This window comes from Malaclemys terrapin, chromosome 3, assembly GCF_027887155.1.
Source record: "Malaclemys terrapin pileata isolate rMalTer1 chromosome 3, rMalTer1.hap1, whole genome shotgun sequence".
In the NCBI taxonomy this organism is placed as follows: Eukaryota; Metazoa; Chordata; order Testudines; family Emydidae; genus Malaclemys; species Malaclemys terrapin.
Window position 1 is genome coordinate 56,687,420 of NC_071507.1, and position 26,850 is coordinate 56,714,269.

At 42.3% G+C, this 26,850-nt stretch overlaps 1 protein-coding gene and 5 non-coding genes across 6 annotated transcripts in view; all 6 read right to left on the reverse strand.

Annotated features, from left to right (window-relative positions):
- The window catches only part of WDR43 (WD repeat domain 43), a 37,366-nt gene that overhangs the window by 9,992 nt on the left and 524 nt on the right, over positions 1-26,850 (reverse strand). The window contains exons 2-9 of the mRNA XM_054023486.1: positions 21,334-21,468; positions 17,197-17,318; positions 7,366-7,486; positions 6,146-6,285; positions 5,427-5,529; positions 4,386-4,450; positions 3,740-3,911; positions 3,142-3,228 (exon numbers count right to left, since the gene is read on the reverse strand). Of these exons, the coding sequence (XP_053879461.1) occupies positions 3,142-3,228; positions 3,740-3,911; positions 4,386-4,450; positions 5,427-5,529; positions 6,146-6,285; positions 7,366-7,486; positions 17,197-17,318; positions 21,334-21,468 (945 nt within the window). The remainder of the gene's footprint in view (positions 1-3,141; positions 3,229-3,739; positions 3,912-4,385; positions 4,451-5,426; positions 5,530-6,145; positions 6,286-7,365; positions 7,487-17,196; positions 17,319-21,333; positions 21,469-26,850) is intronic.
- On the reverse strand, positions 1,948-2,025 carry LOC128835194 (small nucleolar RNA SNORD53/SNORD92). Its single transcript, XR_008444611.1, has one exon. It is a non-coding gene; the product is annotated as a small nucleolar RNA SNORD53/SNORD92 (small nucleolar RNA).
- LOC128835197 (small nucleolar RNA SNORD53/SNORD92) lies at positions 5,950-6,029 on the reverse strand. The gene has a single exon (XR_008444614.1). It is a non-coding gene; the product is annotated as a small nucleolar RNA SNORD53/SNORD92 (small nucleolar RNA).
- LOC128835198 (small nucleolar RNA SNORD53/SNORD92) lies at positions 7,134-7,217 on the reverse strand. Its single transcript, XR_008444615.1, has one exon. It is a non-coding gene; the product is annotated as a small nucleolar RNA SNORD53/SNORD92 (small nucleolar RNA).
- LOC128835196 (small nucleolar RNA SNORD53/SNORD92) lies at positions 11,448-11,525 on the reverse strand. The gene has a single exon (XR_008444613.1). It is a non-coding gene; the product is annotated as a small nucleolar RNA SNORD53/SNORD92 (small nucleolar RNA).
- On the reverse strand, positions 20,231-20,308 carry LOC128835193 (small nucleolar RNA SNORD53/SNORD92). The gene has a single exon (XR_008444610.1). It is a non-coding gene; the product is annotated as a small nucleolar RNA SNORD53/SNORD92 (small nucleolar RNA).

Genomic DNA, 26,850 nt, shown 5'->3' on the forward strand with positions numbered 1-26,850 from the left:
CACTGTGCATTTGTCTCTAGATGGCGGTGTGCATTTTGATGGGTTTCTGTTAAGCTTTGACAGCATTATACAAAGTGGTTGTCATCTGTACGTTAATACATTTGCTACGATGTGGTGTCCACATTTAATTGTAAGCATCGACCACAGTCGCAGTTTCTTTTGCTCTCATTACAATAGATCGTTGGCTCTGTTTGAATCAATGACTTACTGTTTTTAATATTTAATGAGAGTTGCACGTTGATTTTTATTGGTACAGCAATTCCTCACTTAACGAAAGAACGTTAAGTGGGGCAACATTGTTACGTTGCTGATCTATTAGAGAACATGCTCGTTTAAGGTTGTGCAATGCTCCCTTATAACATTGTTTGGCGGCCACCTGCTTTGTCCACTGCTTGCAGGAACAGCAGCCCGTTAGAGCTAGCTGGTGGGGGCTTAGAACCAGAGTTGGTCGGCAGTACCCCCCCATCAGCTCCCTTAAGTTCCTTGTGCAGCAGCCGCCCAGCAGTCTGTCAATTGTTAGGCAGTTCAGATGTTCCTCCCCACACTGCCCTGTGCTGTTCCTGCCCTCTGCCTTGGAGCTGCTCCCAGGAGCCTCCTGAATGCTGTGCAGGGGGTAGGGAGGAAGAGGGGTGCTGATGTCAGGGTGCCCCTCCCCGCTCCTGTACCCCATCTCCACAGAGCAGGGTGGGGACATGACAGAGCTCAGGACCAGGACGAAGGGAGCTTGCTGGCAGCAGCAGCTGTCTCAACTTGCTGATCTACTTAAAAAGGCAGTGTACTTCAGCATACTTAAATGGGCAATGCTCTCTCTCACACACACATGCACCCCCCAGCACTTTGGAAAGTGGAGGGAGTGGTGCGCTCCAGTGGGATAGTGTGGGTTCATTATTACGTTCAGTTTCCGCTGGGAATGTTTGCAGCCACTGCCATGCGTCTATTGTGTCTCCTCCCTTCATTCGTAGTGCCTTGTAGAGTGTGAGGCTACATTAACAACGTGTTAACCCTTCAGGGCTCAGCCGAGTGCTCGTTCATCATTTAGCAGCAAGGCATTCCCTGGGAAATATCCCACCCTCTAACTTTACCACCTCAACCAAGCTTCACAATCATCATTGCTATGTACAGTATTAAATTGTTTAAAAAACTTATACTGTGTCTGTGTCTTGTCTGGCGAAAAAAATTCCCTGGAACCTACCCCCTCCTCCCCTTTACATTAATTATGGGGAAATTGGATTCGCTTAACATTGTTTTGCTTAAAGTAGCATTTTTCAGGAACGTAACTATCATGTTAAGCGAGGAGTTACTGTATATGTACTTGTGCGGCAGGAGAGAGGGCATAAATTACAACAGACAAAAAGAAGGGGGAGGGGGGTGCAATCAAGGAAGTTTGCATCCTAGAGCAGTGGTTCTCATTTAGGGAGGTAGAATACAAGTATCTGAATTAAATCAGGCCAGGATGCTTGAATAAGCAACCCTTTATCACACAAAGAAACGCCATGGGATCTTTAATGAACACAAGGAAGTTGAGTTGTAAGTCTCAACTGAAAGTCAGCACATCCAGCAGCACAGTGATCATTCTGGATCAGTGCGGATACAGGGAAGCGTGACACATACAGAATTCCAATAATCACTTATTGCAGAAACCTGTTTACTTAGAGGTCATCCATTCAAGCACTGACCCGACCTAATCCTTCTTGCTTTGAGATAGGATAGGTTCCCAATAAGCAGTAGCACTGGCTGTCAGTATACCAATACAGACTACTATAATGACTGTAGCAAACTCCATCTATCACCTCACTTCTAGTAAGGTTTAGATATAGTAGGCAAAATGAGATACTCCAGTTTCAGGTTGTTACAGTACAGCAGATGTGGTTTTGAAACCTTCTCTAGCTACAGATATTCGTAGGGAAGTGCCAAGTGCATGACACATGGAACTCTTCTCCAGAAGGCATGCTCAGACAGCCAAGAGAAATGTGTCTTCATGGAATTCAGCAATAAGCAAAACCAAGACGAAGGTCATCACAGCAAGCCCAAGATTCCCTATAGCTTTCAGTTTGGTGCGTCTATCATTGGCTTCATGACTACAAAAGAACACAAGCCCACATCTGGCTCACAGAAACCCAGAGATGTAGCAGTAGTCCAAAACCCAATAAGCCAACTCATACAATAAAATTAAGTGTGCCACAGATTCTCGGTGTTTCAACTCAGAGTTATCAGTAAGTGTAGTTTGAGAAAATGCCGCCTCTATACATTTACACTTGTGGGATAAGTGCACTGAGTCTACAAGCCAGGAATCTTCTGAGCAGAGTGTCCACTGGGCCAACTCATACCATAATACAGGGTTCCCAGGGTACAAAAGGGGGAGCAGCCTCAACTGCCTTTTTGTTCTTTCCAATAATTCAGAAATTCTTAACCTGAAGAAAGCTGAGACTCCAAGTTCCAAAGGTGGGGGCAGGAATTATACAGTAACAACACCCTTCACCAAAAGCCACTTACTGATAAGTATCTTCAAGGTTCCCTCCCCTTTTAATACCCTGTGAACCCTGCGCATGGGCTAGAGGTGAAAAATGGTCTCAACAAACGTTGCTGTGTAAGATTTCAAGTTCACACTCCCAGGTGCTGTATCCCTGGGAATTGGAACATATGAAGGCCACCTCACAGAAAAGACAGGACACCTGATTTAAGAATCTACAAAAAAGGCAGGATTAATTTTACAGAAATACTAAAACAAGAACACCCAAACATTGCCCAACTGAGGGCTGCAAAGGCAACTTCTCATGACCCAAGGATCTGCCCCAACTAGCAAAAATTGGAGATGCCTAATCTTGAGCATAGAGATGAAGGAAGTAATAATCCTAGTCTGCAATACCTATCTCCATCTAAGCACTGTGTGCTAGGACTAGTAAAAGCCAATGAGATGCATTTTGTTCAAGGAATGCTATTTGTTACTGAACTTCTCCTCAGAGTGAGCTGTAGCCCACAAAAGCTTATGCTGAAATAAATTTGTTAGTCTCTAAGGTGCCACAAGTACTCCTGTTCTTTTTTCAGTGTAGAATCCTATCTTCTCTGCTAAAATGGAAGGTTTAGTATTGATAAATATAAAACCGGAACAGGGACTAGGATGATGTTTCAAACAACACTCACCTTTGTTACAGACATTTCTGTTTGAAGCGCCATGGTCTTCTGAACATCCCTTATCAAGCATATGTGAGATTCGGTGGTGTTCAAGGACTAACACAGGGGAAGAAAAGAAACAGTCCACATAATTTAAACACACCACTGAGACTCATGAAGCTACTTCAACAGGTTAGAAATAACTTAGCAGGCATTATCAGTAAAGTGAAATTTCGGTTACTTCAGGAAAGCAGTTGCTTTGCTTTTCCCCAAGTCACCAGATTCCTATGTCTTTCAAGGGAACTTGTTCAGGTAATGGAGGACCTTCAACTGAAGCTTAATTTATTAATACCAGTTTTAAAGTTGCTGCAATGGAGTGGTCAACAATGCCTGTTGAAACAGCAGGAAATACCCCCAACATTAGCTATATTGTATTTAATAAAAGAAAGCAGAATCAAAATTCCCTTTCAGACAGCTGTACTGAGGGCACTGGACACACCACAGGAAAGAGTGGCTTTACCTCGCTACACAAGTCCACATTAAAAATTCCTCCATTCAGAGAGTAGTTGGGAGTTTGTGTTACATGCTTACAAAACATTAGGTTACAAATAGAGTAGGCTTTACATACCACTCTCTCAATGATGGGTTGTAAGGTGTTTCCATACACAAGCAGTAATGACTGCTTGTTGGAGCAAAATGCAGCTGCTAGAATAGGGACTGGTTTTGGCGTGGCGTCACTGTCCTTTCCAGACGTTGCTATCTGGATAGTACAATTTGATGTTAAGGGCTTTTTGCAGTATCTGAAAAGAAATGATTTCATCAAAACAGATTTAGCTAAAAACAAGAATACTTTGCCTTTCTACAGCACCTTCTATCAGCTCTCCAATCAACTCAATCTCAACAGTTTATAATTTTAAAGGTGGGTTAAGTGAAGCACAAGGAGGTTAAGCAACTTGTCTAATGTGACAGTCAATAGCAGAGCTGAGTGTAGAATGCAAGAAACTAAATTTTCACAGTCCTCTGCTCTAGCCACTAGATAACGGTATTCCACAGTTCCATATCCAAGATACCAACTTTATAGAACACAAGTTATGCAAAATAAGCACCATGTCTGAGGCGCAACTGGGTCCTATCTTATGACCAGGATGTAACAGTTTAAGACCCGAACAGGACCATACTTGGAAATGACTACAAACTGCCTTGCAGTATCCCCAGGTTCTTCTAAAATACGAGGTTAAGATAAAGAACTTTGAATTTTTAAAATACCAACTTACCCATTTAAGATGTGTTCAAATAAATGCAACTGTCCATCTCTGCATACAACTGCTAACTTCACTGGCTGAAAGAAAGTCACAATGTATGGTCTTTATTAGATCAGAACAAACCCCCAGTTATTGATACTTCATGAGAAATTAACATATGCTACCATGGTAGGAACTTAAAATTAAACCTACTGAAGTACCACTGATATAGATAGTCCTACTAAAATGGCTTGGGCACAAGTGGAGAGGCATAGGTTTGGTAAGTGTTTAATAAAGCAGGATTTTCAGCATTTCTACATGGAGGCTGTTTCTATAGAAGAACATGATGCGAGATAGCAAGTCAGCCATAACATGCCTCTTTGGCCAATTACTGGTATACATATAATATATCATATTCCATCTGAGATCTCTACAATAATGGATGAAAAAGTAGAAAACCTGGCTTGACATAGTGCATTTTAAGAAGGAAAGTGAAGGATGTAGGAAAGAAGCTTAAATAGAGACTGAAATATGTTATGGAACATGCTTCAGCTGTGTCATCTGTGAATAAGATTTCTTTCAATTCCCCGATTCTTTTATGTAGAAGTTTCCCGCAGAACATCGTAACGTGCTAAAAATCTGACTTATGGAATGCATATCTGATACAATATATTAAATTGTAGTTCATTCAAAATTCAGTGGGATTGTCCTTGCCTCCTCATTTCAGGAAAACCATGGCAATACCTGAACCGTATTTTGGAAAGAAACATGCTTATTTTGTGCTACAAGATGTGGCAAGTAACTTATTGCTAATAAATTGTTTCAGTTTTAGAGTCAGTTAACATTTTCACATTATTAACAAGAATGCTGAAAAACATTTAAGGGACGGAAGTCTGAATGCTGTTACTTTGTAACTCCCTAGTCTGTAATGCCAGTTCTCAAACAAACCCATTAATTCGCATTCAACACTCATCCTTGCTTACCACACACCAGAGTGTTTTCTTCCAACATTAACAAGAAATCAGCACTGAAAACTTCAAACCAAAATGTACAAGTTCAAACTACTTCTCTTACCTCCTCTTTGCTTTCTGACATTGTTAGGTCAACAAAGATTGGCTCATCTGTAACAGTAAAAGACATCACAGCATTCTTGTCTTTCCTATCTGATCTGATCTGCCTGGAGACACAAACAGCACAATATTTAGTGTAGTAAGAAAAAACATTCATTACTCTGCTACCCTCTGCATCATCACTGAAGCAGAGCACAATATTATAAATCCCCTAAAGAGTGACCATCTACAACCCAGCTCTATGTGGATTAAAGACTTCTCAACTAAAAAGTGTTTTAACTATTCAAAGCTCACCATGCCAATCATAAGTTTTCTTAAAATAAGAGTGTTCTAGCCCCAAACTGTAAATTACTAAAAAAATAAAAAAAAATAGTCAAGATTCTTGTACAAAACAATCCCCAAGTGCAAAGAAAATGTGAATGTTTAACACACACTTTTTAAAAAATAAGACACTAAGAGCAAAGAAGTCAGTCATGTAACAATGCTCATAGCATGTATTATAGTCCTGAGTAGGGTCTACAGGTAGAATGCTCAGACACAGCCAAGGAAATTCACATCCTCATTTTATTGTCAGTGAATTGAAACCACAGTTGAATCATCATCGCATCAAACCAGAATAACCTTTCTGTTTATCTATGAGCAACAGAATTCAATTAATACTTTTGTGAAAAGTCTATGCTCAATCTGAGTATCAACAGATTTTCACAAGAAAAGCCTACATACCATACACTGAGTAACCGGTCACGTGTTGCTCCAGACAAGAAATAGAGCCCTGTAATTCCATCAAAGGGCTGACTTTCATTCGGAGGTCGTACCGTGGTGAACAGTAGCGCTGAAACTGCTGTTGCATGGCCTGTGAAATTCTAGAGGAAATGAAATTTTACTTGTGATGGGATGGTGAGGAGTAGTCATAGTAAAATTTTGATGTTCAAGCTGTGATGAAGAACATTATGCAAGCTGCACAGGTCATATCCAAGTATTACAGAATAAGTCAAGATGTTTCTACAGTGTTTTCAGTTAGAACTAGAATCCAGCTGCCTTGAACCTCATGATATTCATCAGAGAGAGAAATGAAAGAGGTTACACAAAGAAAAGAGACAGACTGATAGGTGGAATTTCAGGTTGGGAAAAAAATTGAGAGAGAAAAAGTCATCCTCCCCAACAACCTTCTGTATTTTACAAAGTCCCCTGTGGGACTACCCCATGAAGCAGTGTTACACAGGTACCTCTGTTACTGCCCAGTTATTTCCCATCTATTCATCTTCTCACGGGGCTTAAAAGAAAATGAAGACCTGTTTTCGTTTTCAGCCTACAGTTGAGTATATTGGTCGGTCAATGCACCTACTATTTTTAATTGGAGATTAGCAGCACGTAATTAAGTTCCATGTGTTTAGAGCAGGTTTTTGTCTGTGTACCAAACAACAGGATGTTTGCTACTATGCCTCCCAACCTGCTAAGTAATAGATAAATAATGTAGCCAGTTACATTAAGATTTGAAAAATTGGAAAGATGCTGTCTGAAGTCTAATAGCACTGGGTCTCTGCTGAATGCTGCTGGCAGAGTCCATTGTCACATCTGAAAGGAGCTGGTTTGGTCTATTTTTATGCCTCTAGAGTCAGAATTAGGAGAACACGCAAAAAAAGGCATGCAGTGAAAAGGAGCCATACGAAGCTTATGTTAATAGTTGGTTTGCACAGGGGCTACTGACAGCACACTCAGACACAGCCAAGGAATTTAGTGTCCTCATTCAACTGTCAGCAAGTCAAAACCACAGTTGAAGGTATCATCATAGCAGCAACTTACAGTAGCCCCTGCACTGACAATTATTTCTTTATACTCAACACAACTTGGACATGCTGCACCAGGAAATACTAGCCACACTAGGTCAGTTTAATCAGGGAAGGATTTTTTTAGATCCAGTATAAAAAAAAAAATTCACTTACTCTGTAGACTTCTTTGGTCTCCAGGTCCCACAGTTTGATAGTTCGACCAGCGGAAAGTAACATCTTTCCATCCGGGCTGATGCACAGGCAACTAACGCTGCTATTGTCACCTTTCCATTTGCTAGATTTTTGTTTGCAAGGGAACAGAGGAAGGTAGGAAGGGAGACAGGAAAGGGGCACCAGTTAATATATCTCAAACTCAGAGCAGCAATGTTGAAGAGGCTAAGAAAAATGCAATAGATTTAAGAAGCTACAAGTTGTGTCACAGCAACTAGTTTTTTGTCCCCCCCACAACCAAAGCCATTTAATATTCTTGTGTGTAATGTGCATCAAATAAAAAGGCCACAGACTTGGTCCATTGCTGCCCATACTTTACCATTTGTATGTAATGCTGGTGAAAGGTTCTGGACTAACTACCCCAAAGTCCTCTACACCCAAAATAGATGTAGCATGGGCCACAGTAGTACATGATTCCTAGTGCACCAGACCCCAGAAAGTGTGCTCAGCTTTTTCTGGACACTCTCCCAACAGAGTAATTCTGCTGTGTGCCAATACTGAGGCTTAGTTCATTAAGGGACTTTTGAGGTCCTTGAATAAAGGTGTTATAAAAGTGTCAAACGTTGCCATGTACACTTGTCTCCACTAGGAACTAGTCAGTGACCAACACATTTCACACAGGCCACTAAACTGCAAGAGGACGAGCAGCGTTCATTCAGTGTAAGAAGTCACCCACGCAACCCCATCATAAATATTTGGTTCATTGTTACAATTTTAAGACAGTTTTTTCTGAAATGCTTCAATACAATATTCACAAGGTTGAATATCTTCAAAACCAAGCTAATTTATTCCACACCATCCTTGACAATCCAACAGAAAAGTCTAAATGGAACAGGTTTCATTGCCTGTACATTTCACGGGCAATGCTATGTTCAATTCAATAGAGTTCTTTGGTTTCGTATGCTCTTCCAAAGAGGAAAAGGAAAAGACTAAGCAAACAGCATCCAAATTGACTCTTTCCTATTTGAATACTCGGCTCTGGGCACATTTAAAAATGTTTTAAACCAATCAATATAAAATATGACTAAAAATCACACATTACTATTTAAAGATTCCTTCCATATAAAATATTTAGATATGAAACTATACGGCAAGGAAGAGCTATATTGTGATGCTGATGACAGATAGCAAGGATGCAGTCAGACAATAAGCAGCTACAGCAGGCGAGAGAACAGTAGAAGTTTTCCACTGCTCTTTTGGGTAGGTTTTGTATTTAATCCCCTTCTCTAACCCTCGGCCCTCCCCCCCCCCCCCAAAAAATAAAGGCAGTTCAGTGTATACACCCATTCAATGCTTTCATTTCTTACCAAACAAAGTGTGGAAGTTTCCTGCTGTTCTCTGTGTTTGATCTTTCTGCTCTTGGAACATGTGTTATTGGACAGTGTTTCCCCTTGGAATTAGCAAAATGGATACACACCGGGATCACAGATTCGATATTCATAGAAGTGGAGATTTCAAAACATAATACGGTTTCACAATCTTTGTTTAAAGGGATACAATTTGAACTCTAGTCCATTTTAGGAAGTTTAAAGTACTTTCAAGTCCCATACCTGTCCCTAGATCATTCTAGGAGGACCCTTGACAGTTTGACAATCACCTTTTTCTAGGTCTTGAAAAAATGTTTCTCTGCCCTGTTACTGTGTGAAATACTCCCCAAAACAGGAGAAACAGGGAAAATTCTTGTATCTTAGCTATCAACTACACAAAGTAAATATGACAGAATAAAGAAAACTTTTTTTTTTTTTGTTCAGTTGTTCAATCACACTAACATTATGTGTGACTTGTAACAACTGCAGGTAAGGGATTTTCAGACATAAGTGTGATTTTTATGTTGTTGGTGTGCCTTCAGTTTATATATTCTAATTAAATAAATGTTTTCTGTAGTTATCTACAACAGCAGGTAACTGCAGTGAATATGGTTTCTTTCAAACTTTCATTCCCACAATGTAGGATAGGAAGGCAATCATTGTTAAATGCTTTGAGCAGCTACTGTGAGACACTGAATACAGGTAACATGATAAACCCACACCTCTGAACAATCTGGTCCCTAGCTGTGATTTTTCAGGCATCTGCAAATCCACATGTTGAATTGATCAAAAGACTGTGTTGGTTCCAGTGATGGAGCTACAAAAACAAGATTTTAGGTGACTTGCATGGAAGCAATATTAGCTAATCAAACATACTGTGGTACTTTTGGCTTGGTGAGCTACTGAGAACTCAGTGACAAACAGACTCAGGGCAATCCACTGAGATCAATGCTACCATAAGGAAATTCTTTAAGGAATAAATATATGAATACAGATCAGTTCCCACTGAGCATGAGGATTAGCTCCTCCAGGAAGACCCACCCCTTCTGGGGGAGCCAAAAAGAAGTCCAGGGAAGAGAGACAACTTCCTCTTCTGACACCATTTTTTAAATTTATCAATAAACCAAGCAGAGACGTATCTGCACAGTACTAATCAATCATTAGATGCTGTTGCTTTTGCAGATTCCTAAAAACAGAAATGTGGCTTCCAGTGAAAGAATTAGGAGAAACATACAGGCTTATTGCTGCTTTGACAACTGAACTATCTGAAAAGAGATGGGCTGAGGCAGACTTACCGAGAACAAAAAAATCTTCTATAACCACCAAGTTTTACTTACTAACTGTTAACTTCCATCACTGATGGTTTTTAATAATGTCTACTAAACTCTCTTTTAATGCTTTTGTAAGAAGTCAACTATTCTGTTTAAATTATTAAAGACAATTATTTCAGGGAAATGGCACAGAAGAATAAAATTTACAGGTCACCATATTTGAGTGTACATCTACACTGCAGTAAGGGGTGTGAAAGGCAGCTTATGTAGACATACCCACACTAGCTGTACTCTAGCTAGCTCGCTAAAAATAGAAGTGAGGACGCGGTGGTGAGAGCTTCAGTGCAAGCTGCAGAGGCAAATACGTACTCAGGGGAGTCAGGCAGGCTTGTGAAACCCACACCATGGCATCCTCCCTTCTAGTTTTAGTGAGCTAGCTAGAATACAGCTAGCGCCAGTAGGTCTACAGAAGCTGGCACTCACTGCTCTGGCTGCAATGCAGACATACCCTGAGAATGTCCTTTCAAAACACATCTGGCTAGATTCTGTGCAGTACCACCCAGGGCAAGAGGGGGGCAAAGGTTGCTTTATGCGACCTTTGTCTCTTTCAGATTCTGGGCTGCGGCAGGACTGAAACTGCTCAAGAAGCCCTGCGTGCTTCTGTAACTTATGGCAGCCTCTCCAGTGCTAAATAAGGGCCGTGCAGCAGCTTAGAATCTATGCAGCACCCAGCACTATAGGAACACCTCCTCCTCCTACCCCTATGCACTGGGATATGTCGTACAGAGCTACCTGCACCAATGCCATGTTGTCAGAGCAGCATATAGTAGCAAAAGGAGAGAGGCCAAATCAGTCCCACCCTCTCTTACTAAGATCACTTCAGAGTCTCTGCCCCCATTCCAGATACGTTTCATAATTTCCAACACACACCAGCACATTGGCAAAGCCTTTGTATCAATATTCTATAGTCCAAACACATTGTGAGTTAGATGTTGAAAGAATGACTGTACCAGCTGACAAGACGACAGCGGTCAAACAAAGGCATTAAAGTGATTTTAAAGACAATACAGTACTACACAGACTGAGATACAGAATCTGAGACACCCTGTGACAACCTAAGGCTGTGTCCGCACTAACTTTTTTTTTTCCAATTCCCACTGGCGGTAGCATTAGAGTAGCCTGCGGCTGGCGAGTCCGCACTAGCACTTCCACCCTTACCACCACCAGTGGAGCTACACCAATGATAATGAAATGTTACAAGGCTTAAGTGTCCTACTGAGTGCTAGCTTTATCAAAGACGGCACTTACAAGTCAAGAGGATATGGTTTGTTCTTTAATTTTCAAAGCCTATTTTGCAATATTAAAAAAAATAATCGGCTACTCTGATCCTCTAGCAATTGCGGCCTTCAGCTCTTTCTTGTTTCACAGTATTACAATCAGCACCAGCCTGCTCAGACAGCCAAGAGGAAGTTGTCCCCACTGCACATCAGTAGTGAGCGAAACCAAGTGGGTATCATCACAGCGAGGCATTCTGCTTAATGAATGGGCAGGGAAAACTGATTTAACGAACACTACAGTGTCAGGATAAATATTACTTCCTGACTTTACACCATCGTGTAAGAACATCCTCTGGATTCCTAAGGTAAAATTTTCAAAAGTGTGTAAGTGACATAGGAGTTTAAACGCCACACTCACTTTTGAAAATGTTGTCCCTAGTACTAAATTTTCCAAAGATTCAGGACTTAGCGTGTCAAAAAAAGCAAGTAGTTAAAGAGTGCTTGGAAGAAAAAAAAAAAAAAAAAAAAAAAAAAAAAAAATCAATCAAAGGCCATACCCATGAAACACAACAAACCAACAGTTTTGAGTATTGCATAGCTGTTGGTATCATTTGCACATTCTTGTGCCAGATAAGATTTTCAAATCAACGAGCCACAAATAGCAGTGGTAGGAAAGCCATGGACAATGATGAACCCAGCACAACAATGGCAGGTCACAGGGCAAGAGCCCACTCATCTGTAGCTGAGCGTGGTTTCAGTGGTCACGTACCTCCTGTGCTGTAACAAGAGGATAGATGTGGTCCCTAGAAGACAGATACTGATGCTGAACAAAATGAAATACAAACACGACAATAGGCGGGGTTGAGCCAATAGATTGGTATGTGTTGGAGTATGGGTGATGATGATGATGTGATTCATATGACATCTTATTGTGCTACTTTTGGTCAGTGTGAACTACCACTTCCACCAGAAAATGCCATCTGCAGAACGAGTCATTCTGAAAAGAACGTCACTTGGAGAGAATTCATGAGATGGCCAGCTCACCACTCCCTCCCTGCTCTGTACTAAATCGCAGCAGCGATAGTGGAATGGGGGGAAAAGAAATAGTGCCTGAGAAACTACAGGAGGGCCAATGAGGGTGTCTTAAGCGTGTAGGTGACCGGATACCATGTCATATTAAATAGGTCATTTTCCCCCAGCCATGCAGCCACTCATCCCTGTCGGGGGTCTGCAATGGCAGCGTGTTTGTGGATGGCTCAGCATCCAACAACACAATACCCTCCAAGTAATATCACCTGCAGCAGAGGAGTGCACAATACAGCTCAGGAAGGAATTGCAAATGTGGATTTAAACCACCTTTGCATTCCCTGTTCTGCTCTGGCTGTGCTAAAGGCTGGTTGGTCAGTCCCCTTGGTGTACATTAGAACTGTCTGAAAGCATCTCTATTCTTTAACGAATGCTAACATCACTAAGAGGCTCATGAAGCTGCTCAGGTTCATGCAACTATTCTACCTTACCCAAACCCATATCCCATTATGCTGGCTCTAGAGCAGGCCTGCACAACATGCGGCCCGTGGGGGCTCACTGTGTGGCCCGTGGGGGGATTCTAACCCCACGCACACATCTGTCTCACGTCCCAACCGCACATTGGTCGGGATGCCCTTTAACCGCTCGCTCACCATCACCGCCAAAGTCCCGAGGCTGGCGTGGCGGCACTTCCTGGGGCAGCTCCCGGTGGCGTGCCCGCCCGCCAACAGGAGCCAGCAATGCGGGCGGCTGAGTCCAGCCCAATCAGAGCTGCGGGGGCGGGGCTTTCAGGCGCCCCCCCCTCCCCTCGACCCGACGCCAGCGCAAGAATCTTTTTGCGCCCTCGCACGCCCCCGCCCCCCGCCCCAAGCGGGACACGGGCATGGAGCCCTCGCGCGCTGCCGGTGCGCGCCGCCCCCCCTGCCCCAAGCGGGACACGGGCATGGAGCCCTCGCACACCACCACTGCCCCCTCCCCCCCAGCGGGACACGGGCACAGACCCCTTGCGCCCCGCCCCCCGCCAAGCAGGACACGGGGCTCAGCCACTGCCCCAGTCCTGAGCGCTTTTGGCCCACCCCCCTGGGACTCCTGCCCCATCCAACCCCTCGTGTTCCTTGATGCCCCCCCGGGACCCCTGCCCCATCTATTGCCCTTCCCTGTCCCCCGACTGCCCCCCGCCACCCCATCCAACCCCTCCTCTCATTCCTGATGACCCCCTGGTACCCCTGCCCCATCCAACCACCCCTTCTCCCTGTCCTTGGAACCCCTGCCCCGACTGCATCCCACCGCCCCATCCAACCCCTGCTCCTTCCTGACTGCCCCCTGGGACCCTTGCCCCCATTCAATCCCCCTGTTCCCTGCCCTCTGACCGCCCCAACTCCTATCCACCCCCCCACACCCCTCTGAACTCCCCTGCCCTCTATCCAACACCCCCTCCCTGCTCCCTTACCGCGCTGCCTGGAGGTGGCTGGCGGCGCTACAGCCGCGCCGCTCGGCTGGAGCCGGGCCATGCCGCCACCGCACAGTGCCAGGAGCACCGGGTCAGGCTGAGCTTGCAGTCCCCCCGCTTCCCGCGAATCAGCTGTTCGCGCAGGAAGCCTGGGAGGGCTGAGAAGCAAACGGCAGCTTCGTGCTCAGGCCCAGGGAGGCGGAGCGGAGGTGAGCTGGGGCAGGGAGCGGTTCCCCTTTGCGCCCCTCCCCCCGGGTTACCTGCTGTGGCGCGGGCGGCTCCCCCCACCCCAGCTCACCTCCGCTCCATCTCCGCCTCCCTGGGCTTGAGCACGAAGCTCCCGCTTGCTTCTCTGCCCTCCCAGGCTTCCCGCGCGAACAGCTGATTCGCAGGAAGCGGGGTGGAGTGTTCAGAGACTGAGGCGGAGCGGAGGTGAGCTGGGGTGGGGGGAGCCGCGGGGTAGTGCTGAGGAAGGAGGGGTTGTTTCTGCGGGGCTGGGCGGCGCTGGGAGGGGGGGTGTTTCCGCGGGGCCGGGAGGTTTTGGCCCTCAGCTGTTTTCTTTGGAGTAATATGGCCCTCGTCGCTTTACGAGTTGTTCAGGTCTGCTCTAGAGGATCCCCATAAACTAATGTGACCCTCCCATGGCTCATTTTCAGTCATTTTCAGACTGCTTTGTTTTGGTGCTGGTGTGCAAAGCTGCTTCACCACAAAAGAAAATGTGGCCCGATCTATGTGTTTTAGCCAATGCCCACTGAAGTGAACAGAACTCTTTCCATTCACTTCAGTGGGATGTGCATCAGCCTTCAACTGTAGCACAAGTATTTCATCTTGACTGTCTCATGATCATGAGTAAGACAGCAGTTTCAGGTCAGAAAAGTATGACATATTGGTTCTGTTGCTTGAATCTGAATGGAAGGAACCAGCAAACTTCTGCCTAAAAACTACTCACTTTTACAGAAAGGTGGGGTGGGGGGGTCATTTTCAATGCTGAAGAAAGTTTGAGGCTCAAAAAAAGTCTGACTGAAACCTTACCAATTCTTTTGTGAACCTAAAACCCAAATGAGTTTAGCATATTAGATTTTACTGCAAATAATTTATTGCAAACAGGACTATTGTGTGTTTCAAAGAGTATCGGGTTTGTTTGGGGTTAAGGGTAAGGCACCTTCTTGATTTAGGAGTTCAAGACCTATTTTCAAAAATGAGTTAGCAGCCTAAGTGCCCGAGTCACTTTTGAAAACAGTATTTCAGCTCCTAAATCATTTAGGGCACTTGAAAATTTTACCCTAAATATGTATTGTGGAGACATCTCACAAGAGTCCACTATTCTGCTGCTGAAAACCAGCAGACATTTCTATAGACTCAGAAAAATGTGAACTCCACCAGTTTTGTAGCAGCAGTAAACCGAGGCGCTGTCTACACTCAGTTGAGATGTTTGGTCAAATTTGTGCAATCATCTTTGATGAGCACTTGTTAATCCATTTCAGAGGGACTGATGTTGATTTAACATAAGGAATTGACTTACCAATGTATCAATTTAAGTTAAGGCCTGAGCTAGACAACGCAAGACAGATGAAAAGAGTTTTAACAGTGGTCAAGCTTTTATACAGAAAGTTTCAGTGGCAGATGAGAAGACTTTTTTTTATGCGCCTGCACTCACCCTCTCAATCTTACATTGGGTGGTAGCTGAGTTACAACAGTGCAACAGGAAACAGAAACACTCTCAGTTTCACACACATGAAGCTATTAAACCAAGAGGATGCTGGAGTATAGAAAGTAGTCATCCTGTGGACTGAGGAATTCCATCAAATTTAGTTCTGCTGAAAACATTCTCAGTAGTCAGGCTAAAAGGGCATTTTTGTGCATTACTTAAAAGAAAGGCTTACACAACCTTTCACATTTTGTGGTGTCTGTCTGCCACAACCAGATTCCACACCAATGTAGCAACCCTACCATACATATTGCTGAAGTCAGAGCAACCAATGAACTATTGAACACTATGTTAATAGTGAAGTCCCATGATGTTCTGTAAAACTGTGTAATATACTTACTATTGCATCAGAGGGAAAAAACCCTCCTTTTAAGATTTCCTACTTTTTAAAGCTGGTTCTGTTTCAAAGGTTTCAGTTCTTGCAAGATATGAGTTTAACAAGTCCTGTCTAGATTACCTGGGGTGATCACTAGCTGCGGTGTAAGCCATTTTACAAATCTGTCATGGACTACCACAGCTGCATACGGTCTACACTAGCTAGACTAGACAAGCTAGCATCATTTCCCTCACTAGCGTGAACAAAAGCACCAACACCTTATGTATACTACAGACAGGTTATGCACTAGCATGGTTGCCTGACACAGTTAGTGATATCCATAATCTAACACTGATAATCTTAACTGTGGCATGCAACTGTACAAGCATATGGTTGTGTGTAATGCAGACAATCTGACAGGCTGCCAGCTACTGTACCTTACTGGAAATGGATCTGACACAATATTGCTACCCCAGCTGCTTTCTGCACAGCATACAATCTAACAAGAGCAAATTAAGATAGCTGTTATGGACATATTTCAGAGATGTTTAAATATTTAGCCCTTTTATACTAGAACATATATGTGTTTTGTTGTGGCTATATATTAGCAATTTAATCTATGAATTTTCTGCCTTTTGCAATTGTCTTACCACTTTAATAATTTTCAATTCATACCTTCAAAAAATTGGGTGCCTGAGGCTACGCTCTGAATCTGTATTTAAACATTCAAACAAATGGTCTGACTTTCGGAAGCAATGAGCGCACACCCAATGAAGTCAGCAGGAGATGCTGGGTATTCAACCTTTTTGAAAACCTTGTCCAGCATTTCAATAGGCTGACATAGATTTACATAACTACGTGACTGTGAAATACTAGATGAAGACAGTATACTGCACAGCACATTTCAGAGTTTCAATAGACCTACCTTATAATACAAGAATATGTTCTAAATTAAATGCTTGTGAAATCTGGTTTTGTGAAGACAGCCCAAAACCAGTTCTGAATAAAAGACAGTTACCTTTTCTGTAATTGGTGTTCTTCGGTGTTCACCTAATATGGAATGGACATGAGCAAGCACTCAAAGAATTCAAATTTATATTTTTGCTGAAACTTGTGACCAGAATGTCTGATATTTTTTAAAATTGATTTTGAAGAAATGCCAGACCCAATTATTTTCTTGACACAGTGCATCCTTTATGCCCTTAACAGAGCCACAACAGTCCCCCTCAGAAGCCCAGCAGAGTGACAGCTTTCCCTTCAGCACAGAAGACTGGCTTGCATGAAAGTCAGCGTCCAAACACCTTGCATAGCAAAATATGGCGCCTCCAACTAGACCTGACCAAAATGCTTTGATGAGGGGAAGAAGGGCATGTGTAAAAGAAATGCTGACACTATTGACTGCAGACCAGTCTCACTCACCACTTCACTTTGCAGGTCTGTGTGTTCCATTCCACAATGTGTTTGTCTTCTGAACAACTATATAAACAACCATTGTCCTGGTGCCACCGTACACAGTTTATTCTATTGTCATGACCACCATCCTACAAGAGAAACAAAGATTTAATTGCTAATGGGCAAATGAAACGGGCCTTGGCTAATGAGTTTTTGTGCAATCAACATACCGAACAGGCCACTTTTGGGGAGCTAAATCAGGTTATGGAAAATATGAAAAGGGTTATTCACTCAAACAGAAAGATGGCACTATACTGCAGTTTTGAGTTGGTCTCACACACATGCATCTAGATAGATGCTAGAAATATAAGTGGTTACACCTTTAAAATTCTTTAAGTAATGAAAGGTTTAGTGAGAGAATTCAAGCCTGCTCTAGCACTTTAAAGTCACAGATAAAGAAAACTATCCCCCTCCTCATTACACTGACATAAATACAGCCCAAACAGAGCCATCTGAATAAACTATGTATCTTGCTAGCCTTCTTCCCTGATGATACAGATATCTCCCAGATGGACACTTCAAGAGCCTGCCTGTCCAAGCAAGCTGCTAAATAAGTGCCATTTCCATGTATTCAGCACTTCAGAAGGAGCCATCAACAGATCAGACCCAAGGACTTAGCAAGAAACATCAGCCACCTCTCCTGTCCATCAAGTTATCAAAATGGCTGCAAGCTCACAGGCCTGGAAAACAACTGGATGGGTGTAGCTAAACACTCTATTGAATATCTCAATAATGAATAGACCAAACAAGGAAGAAAATGGGGATGTCACGATCTAATCTCTAAAGGCAGCTAAATCTGATACCATACACAAGGAGGTTTTTTTTGTTTTTGTTTTTTATAAGGGGCAGAGTTGAATTAGAAAAGGCAGGAGGAAGAAAACCAGAGGCACTAGCAGAAGGGTTTCCAGCTGAGATTTTAGAGAAGGTTGGGGTTGTGACATTCTATACCTTGGGAGAGCATCCTCTAACCCCCATATTCCTCATTTTTATATAATTGTGATCTTACATATAAAGCATGCCTTATACGGTATCGGGGAAAGGTTATGATCAGTTGAAAGTCATTTCTCTATCCATATACGTATATCATTAATGTATATGAAGTTACGAGAATTGTGTTGTATGGTTGTCACTGAACAACTATATAAACAACTGAACCACCATACAACACAATTCTCATAACTTCATATGTAAGAGAATGTAAGTTGGGAAATCAGCCAGATATTAGCTCCCAGAGGCAACAGCAAGGAAAGTAACCAACACCCGGGCAGGGGTCAATCAACTCATCAACAACCACAGTCCAGCAAGGGAGCTACTGGAAATGTGTTTGATTATCTTTTGTTTTAGCTTGTGAATTTTCCCTATACTAAGAGGGAGTTTTATTCCTGGTTTCTAGAACTGTGAAACTAAGTCCAGAGGGGGAGTCCTCTGTGTTTTAAATCTTATTACCCTGTAAAGTTACCTTCCAGACTGATTTTGCAGAGGTGCTTCTTTTACTTTTTTTCTTTATAAGAAAGTTCTTTTTTTAAGAGCCTGATTGATTTTAGTGTCCTAAAGATAAAGGGTCTGGTCTGTACTCATATTAAAGGCAACTGATTGGTATATTATTCTCAAGCCTCCCCAGGAAAGGGGGTGAAGAGGCTTGTGGGGATATTTTGGGGGAATAGGGACTCGAAGTGACCCTTTCCTGCATTTTTATCTAAATCACTTGGTGGTGGCAACAATACCGTCCAAGGACAAGGAAAGGAATTTATGCCTTGGGGAAGTTTTTAACCTAAGCTGGTAGAAATAAGCTTAGGAGAGTCTTTCATGCAGGTCCCCACATCTGTACCCTAGCGTTCAGAGTGGGTAGGGAACCCTGACAGTGACTCACCTGCATGAGGCCACACCAGGGGAATTGCTCAATCTTGCCTGGAGACTCAGCAATGCCCACCCAGACATGCCTGGACTTGTGCTCCCCAAGCACACAGGGCTGAGGATATAAAACAGACACAGGCAAAGCACGTGTCCCCTTTCTCCTTCACCCACCCATGCTGCAAGCAACAAGGACACGCTGAAGACTCCAACTGAGGGGACTGGCCCGGATCTCAAGGGTGAAATCTGTGTACTATGAACTGCAATATCCACTGGGGTGAGGAAAAACTGCTTAGTCTAGTTGCTGCCCAGTCTAATAGGGTTGACAGTTTAGACTGCGTGCTTACATTTTATTTCTTTTGGTAACTGATTTTTTGCCTATCACTTAAAATCTATCTTTTGTATTCACTAAATCTGTTTTACTGTTTATCTTTACCAATGAGTTTGTATGAAGCGTGTGGCAAATCTGCTCAGGTTTTGCAAACGCGAGTGTATATCCGTTGCCCATTGATGAAGTGGTGAACCAAATTAATAAATTTGCACTGCTCATCTTGAGCATTGAAAGATGGTATATTCCTGAGGTGCTGTGCTGGGAGCTGCAGGGATTTGGCTCTGGTGCCTTTTCTGTGTGATTTCTGGCTCTAGGAGCATTCGTGCAATCTAGCTAGGTGCGGCGCTCCACATGCTGTTGTGCAGAACGATAACAGCAACTGGAGGTGTTTGCTGCTGGTCACTAGTAAGGCATTGTGAAAGACAGCCCAGGTTGGAGAGAGTTCAGAGGTCACAGCGGTCCCACCGTTCCATGCTGCACCCCGGGGATCCCATCACAGGGCCATTAGTCAAGTCATCGAATAACCCTGGCATCACGTGTCCCAAACATGGGAGTCTATCAGTGTGGGGAAAATGCACTGGGTTATACTTAATCTGAGACCTGGTATTAGAACTCAAGTCCTACCAAAGGAGCAGCAACAGCATTTTACTGAGAATCTGTTCTAACCAGAACGAGAGGATGAACACATGCCTAGAAAAGTTACTGGATCTTCTTCCAAAAGATCAACGCAGTTTTGTAAGAGCATCGCTAACCCAATTTTAGTCATAATTTGAGTTTCCTGTAAATTTACTGAATTTTACTATTTAATTCAGCACCAGCCTGCTCAGACAGCCAAGAGGAAAATGTCTTCACTGCAAGTCAGCAGTGAGCGAAACCAAGTAAGCATCATCACAGCAAGGCATTATGCTTAAATATGGGCAGAGAAAAAAATTAATTTGATATATTTCAAAACCAAAAATGACTTTTCAGTTATGACAGAGTGAGGAATGTTCTTGCCATTCCAAATATTTAAAAAAAAAAAAAGACATCCCCAAATACAAGCCACTATTCTGTTACTAACAAAAGAAAAAAAGTCAACATTTCTGTGGATCCATCAAAAACATGAACTTTGTGGGTAAAATAAAGACATGTCACCAGCAAAGTTTCAGCATTCACCCTATCAATTTTAAACCAATGTTGCTAAACCACTACCCAACTTAACAAGGCACACAGATGCTTTCCCATATGTAATAAATACACACTGTGCATCAATGCCCACGACTAATAGCCTAGAACCAGGAGGAGGAAATCAGTCTCATATGTCTATTCCAAAATATTATCATTGATATCAACCATTATATTCCTTTGTTTTGTTACAATTCAAGGCTAAATGAAGAGGCAGAGAAGAGGTGATGTTAATAAAAAGAAGGAAAAATGACAGCAGGATGGAACCACCACCTGATACATATGCTGAGAATATAAGGACTCACACAAGACATCATATGGAAAGCTAAGTCTGTGATTCACACTTTTATAGACAAGCCAACATGCCAGTGCAAGTAGAATCTTCATGCTAGCCAATGCAATTTTTTAAATTCTCAGACACAGAATATCGTCTAATTGTTGAAGATGCAATACACGCAAGATGAATTTCATGGTGTCTAAATCCTTACTATCCTCTTGAGTTAAAAGGAACTCAAGAATTACAAATGTACATGTAATCGTATGATGTTGCGCTAGTCTAGAAAAAGTAATTCCTCAGTCTATACATACTAGCAACACTAGAAGTAGAATCATTCTGACATTCTTGTGGATACCACATACCCATTCATGTGTGTAACTACATAACCATTCAGAATTTAAAACTTTGTTAAATTAGCTTAGCCCACCCCTTTGAGCAACAGATATGACCTTACAAATAGGCAGAAAGATGTGATGCTTACTAGTTTGCTCTGTAATTCTCCTTTAACTGTGCTGTATAATAAAATACTGCCAACCGCTGTACCAATGGCCAACAGATCAAACTGTTCGCCTGCTTCTGCAGCTTCAGATTTCCTTTTTTTCCTCTGAGGACCCTCCTGAAAAGAGATTGGGAGCGGGGTTAAAAAAAAGTAAGTTAGTCTGATCAGCTTCCCCAAATAAGGGTTCCGTAACCCTAGAGTTCAAACACAATTGGGAACAAATGTGTGTAAATTCTAGTGTAGACAGGACACAATCATATTTTAACATGTTAACTAACAGGATTACAAATCTTAGTGTCAACAAGCCCAAAGAGTATTATTTCCACCACTATGGCTCAAAATCAAATTTTAAAAGATCAGATGAAATCATCCTGATAGCATAGTGGCAGTGTGCTGTTCCATGAAGAAAAGCAAAGACTAGAAAATGACCTTGGGGTTTATTCCCAGAGCGAGGCTGAAAGGTAGTACAACGGGGTATGCTTCATCCCCAAAGGGGAAGGTCAAAACCATAACAGAATTTAGCATTTCTATAGTACTTTTCATTTTTCAAAGCACTTTACAAACATTAAATAAATCTTCAACTTCCTTAAGAGGAAAGTGCTATTCCATTTTACAGATGGGGAAAATTAGGACAACACAGTGATTTGCCCAAGGCCACAAAGGAAGTCAGTATCAGAACAGGCATTATATCTCATAGTTCCTGGCTCCCATGCTCAGGCCATTTTTTAATCCCTTGCCCTCACAGTTTGAGAGCCACTGACAATCTCTACAGAGTTTCAGCCTGTCCTCCTTGGCCAGAAGTGTGGTGGGATGGCCAGGTTAGGTAAGTGAAAGAGACTAGAATCAGTTCCTCAGGATGCCAAACCATAAAGAAAGGAGGAGAAAAAGCCACCACCACACTTCTGCTCACAAGGGTTTTATGTCAGACTGTGTTCATACTTAACTCTTTAAGGGCTTCAGAAGAACGAAGCAGCCCCAACCCCACAGGCAAAAGGAAAATATTTTTCTGTCGAGTTTATTGTACCTTATGTAGACACTACCTCATCTCAGATTTCATTTTTAAAAACTTTCTAACCACAAGACACAAAATGATGTTTCCTCTACAGAACAGGATATCTGCACTAATGCACCGCAAGGAAGCCCAAAAAGGACTCCTTGCGGGCTTAAAACAAGAGCCTTGCTGCTCCACCTACATAGGTGTCTATTTTACATTACAATAGGTCACATGCAGCATGTAATTAATTTGTGCCCAAGCCCAAAGATGAGATCTGCAGGTCATCTGGAAGCTTACACATTGAAGTTTAAAATTTTAAACAATGCAAAAAAAAAAAAAAAAAGAGAGAGAGAGAGACTTTGGATCCTTGAAGTTACAGTACTCTAAACTTTTGACACAGGGCTAAATGTAGGATATTTGGGAAGCAAAAAGTGACTAATTTTAGCTGAAGTTAACTCTATGCCAGTTTAATAAAAATCAGAACTGACATTTGAATAAAAAATATCTAACTCCATTCCAAAAGCTTTCACATAAAGCCAAACCTAAGTGGAAAGCTGAGGTCTCTGCTTGTCACGAACATACTTTCAGGCTTCATTTTCAGAGACAAAGGAAGAGTTTTTAAAAGTGCAGCAAAAACTATAACACATCCCAAAGCATGTTCATACCTGGAACTAAACATTTCAAACCAGGTCTAATGCATGTTAATCTAGGTTTTAAAGTCATGATCGACACTAGGTCTGAACATTAAACCACCTAACTAAACTTATTTGGAGGCAGTCACATTAAAGCTGTGTTTAAACACTGTTCTTTGGTCAGTGAAGATGAGGCCTATATTCGCACTGGATGCCAGATAGTACCGGAAGACCCTAAACACTATCTGCATTAAATGAAACCAGTTAAGCACAGATGGGTGCTGAAAACCCTTTCTCCTTGAAATAGCAAGCAACCAGCCATAAGCACAGAAGCACCTACTAATTTATCTAAAATTCTTCCATCCTCCCATCACCTCTACCCTCCTCCCCCCAATTCTTAGTTCACTGGAGATATTCCAGAACACATTACAAATACAAGCAAGTCTTACCTAAGTCCATCCAATCATAGCATTTCTGATGTCACAGAATGAGAGAGCCAGGTAGTAGCAAAGGTTCTCCAAAGGAAACTTGTTTTTAAGTTACCCTATGTCTTTGCTGAAATGCTCCCAAAAGCTTGGCTAATGAGCGCATTTGGGTATGGCGTCTTTGGAATAAAAGGTGCTAAGCCAGTGGTTCTCAAAGTTTTCCACTGGTGACCCTTTTCACATAGCAAGCCTCTGAGTGCGACCCTCACCCTTATAAATTAACACTTTTAAATATATTTAACACCATTATAAATGCTGGAGGTGAATCAGGGTTAGGGTGGAGGCTGGCAGCTCGCACCCCCCCATGTAATAACCTTGCGACCCCCAGGGTCTCCAGTTTGAGAACCCCTCTGCTAAACAAACACGAGAATTAGATATTGATCTAGAAAATGCCTCGCTCACACCCTTCCAAAAAATCCATAGAACTAAAATACAAACCAGTCTTAGGTTCTGATCCTGCAATGATCGACACATGGCGATATCTCCTATTAATTTCACTGCGACCCAACATGGAGCTCACTGCAGGATCAGGACGCCTTTGATACCAGATAGCATCTAGGCTTTCGTGTGCAAGACATAGAACTTGATCCTGCCAGATACGCGTCTTACTATTTTTTCAGATGCTAGGGATTGAAGAAATATTTAGAATTCATTTACGATTTTGACTGAGGAATATTAGTATTTTAGTTAAAGTAGTTATAGTAAAATAATTTGATTTTTTTCTTTTAAGAAGGCATGCTTTTCCATAATATCCTCACTGGAAAAGTAGATTTTTATAAGTGACTATTTCAGGGAGACTTTCTACTGACCAGCACTTTAAGAAAATTGTGTCACCATAACAAAAGCTAAAATACCTCGCACACTACAAGCACATATACAGAGATTGGGGAGATGTGAGCTCCAAGCAGCTATCACAGAGCTAGGAATTCCCAGGATTAGAGTTCAAGATCTCACTGATTTCTACAACTCATCCCCATACTGGCCAAAAAACGTGTGGTCATCATTAAAGTGGCAAGAGTCCAGAACATACTTTGCCTTTGTGTAAGTGGAACCTGGCCAAACACCACCTAGAGGCATCTACTGGCATACGATTGTTCTTAAAGCATATGACACATAAGCAGAAAACAGCAAGCTTTCCAGTGCAAAAGGAAACAAAACTTATGTTACAAGCATCCTTTAGTTGGCTCAGCTATCAGAGCTTTATTTTTTTTCCTGCTCATTCAATCTAAGCACAAACCAACAAGTTACAAAGCTACAGAAAATACATACTGCAAGATATGAAAAGTTACCAGTTCCACAAGAGAACATGCTGAAATCCAGGTAATGCTCTGAGTTCAACATGTTAAGAGATAATTAGCACTAAGATGTGGCCCAGTGTTTGACAAAAAGTTCCTTACAAAAGATAAAAAGCCCTGTCTACACCTAGATTTTAAAACGTTAGCCCTTTTCTGAAGAACCATTTTCAGACACAGTTCTTGCTAGAAAGCGGCTTAAGAAGCTCATGTACACATTGTATCATGCCAGGACACCATGTTATAACAATGTTTGAAAGCTATATTACAGGTTATAACATACTTTGGTTCCATCCACACAGGCAAAACCAAATCCATGCTATGAAATGGTGTCCCAACATGCAATAGACTAAGTGAGAGAGGCCCGCAGTTTCTTCAGTCAGCATAGATATATTTATATATCTTATATATTTATATATAAACCAAATTATAAATATGGTTTTCAAAAGTGTATTGTTATAATTGAGCAAATTAAAGTACAGGACAATAAGTTAGGAGATCTAAACTACTTCTCTCTGCCACAGAAATCCTGTGTCCTTGGGCAATTCACAATCTCTCAGATTTCCCAATCAGTAATATGGGATAATACTCGGAAGCACTCTCAGAATAATTAAACAAGTATGTAAAGCACTTTGAAATCCTTGTACAGCTGTTACAGAAATAAAAAATATAATATGGTTACGCCCTATCTATACTACTAGCCAGGGGAAAACTGCACTTTCTGAACAAGAACAAGGTTCAAATACTGTTTTTAATCCTAAAATAATGGTTGAGATGGTGGCTTCAAATCTCAGTGTAGACAGGACGTAACTAAGTTAGCGCCTTGTTTTAATTTTGATCACACCTTTGGTTTGATAATGAACTGTAAAAAAATAAGACAAATGCTCTGAAATTCACCACTGGAATTTCCAAGTTCCCGGATGATTGCTCAGAATGAAATCATTGAATGTCACTCATACCTATTTAAAGCATTCCTAAATCCTGGAAAAATTCTCTTCCACAAATAACTTGCAAAGAGCAAAAAGTGGTGAGGTAGATGTTATCCCAAAAGGAGACTGAATTCTACATAAATTAGTAGTGTATGAATTCCTAATGCCATTACTCTCTCCTTAACAGTATCTCACCAATAGAGCTGATATGAAGGACAGCTGGTTACAAATATAATTCATTCTTTGAGCAAAGGATACTTACAGCTATTATACATACACACAATTCAATTGTTATGCATCCGAAGAAGTGGGCTGTAGTCCACGAAAGCTTATGCTCTAATAAATCTGTTAGTCTCTAAGGTGCCACAAGTACTCCTGTTCTTTTTACAGTTCAATTAATTTACATGGCTAATACAAACCTATTTCAGAAGAACTACCCATCAGCAAAATCATTCTGTCACAGCCACAGGTGAGAATGGCTTACCCAAGTGCTTTCCCCCACCCCCAATTATCTGGAACCCCACATATTTTTGATTACACAACCATTTTGGATAAATGGGGCTGTACTAGGTACATGTCAAAACTGTCCAATGCATACAAGAAGTCATTGTTCCTTAGTTCTCTTCCTAGCTTTGGACACTAGGTGACCTTGGGCAAGACACATACTCCCATCATCAGTTTCCCCAACCTGTAAAAGTGGAAAATATTTACCCACATCACAAAGGGACTGGGAGTCTTAGTTCAATAACAGCTCTAAAGTGCTTAGAGACTCCCTAATGAAAGATACCGCCGGTGTTATTGTGGCATATATATATATATATAAAAATAAAGTATACACAGGCACAGATGCAACACCATACACCAAGCGACTGTAGGTCCAGAGAAGACACTTAACACCAGCCTGGGCCACCCAAGGACTACCTCACCACTAGGCGCACACACGATGGGTGCTAAGATTCCCCCATCCCATGCTCTCTCCACCCGCAAGCCTAGGACTAGGTTCACCTAATTCTTCCCTTCCCCCAGGGTTTGCGCGCACTAGCCCCCCCTCACTGGAGCAGCTCCCCCGGGAGGGGACCCTCACCACCCCTAGCCTCGGCCCGAGCGGGGGTGGGTGCCCCACGTGCGCTGCCGGTGGCCCGTCTGCACTAGCGCTGCCCGGCAGGG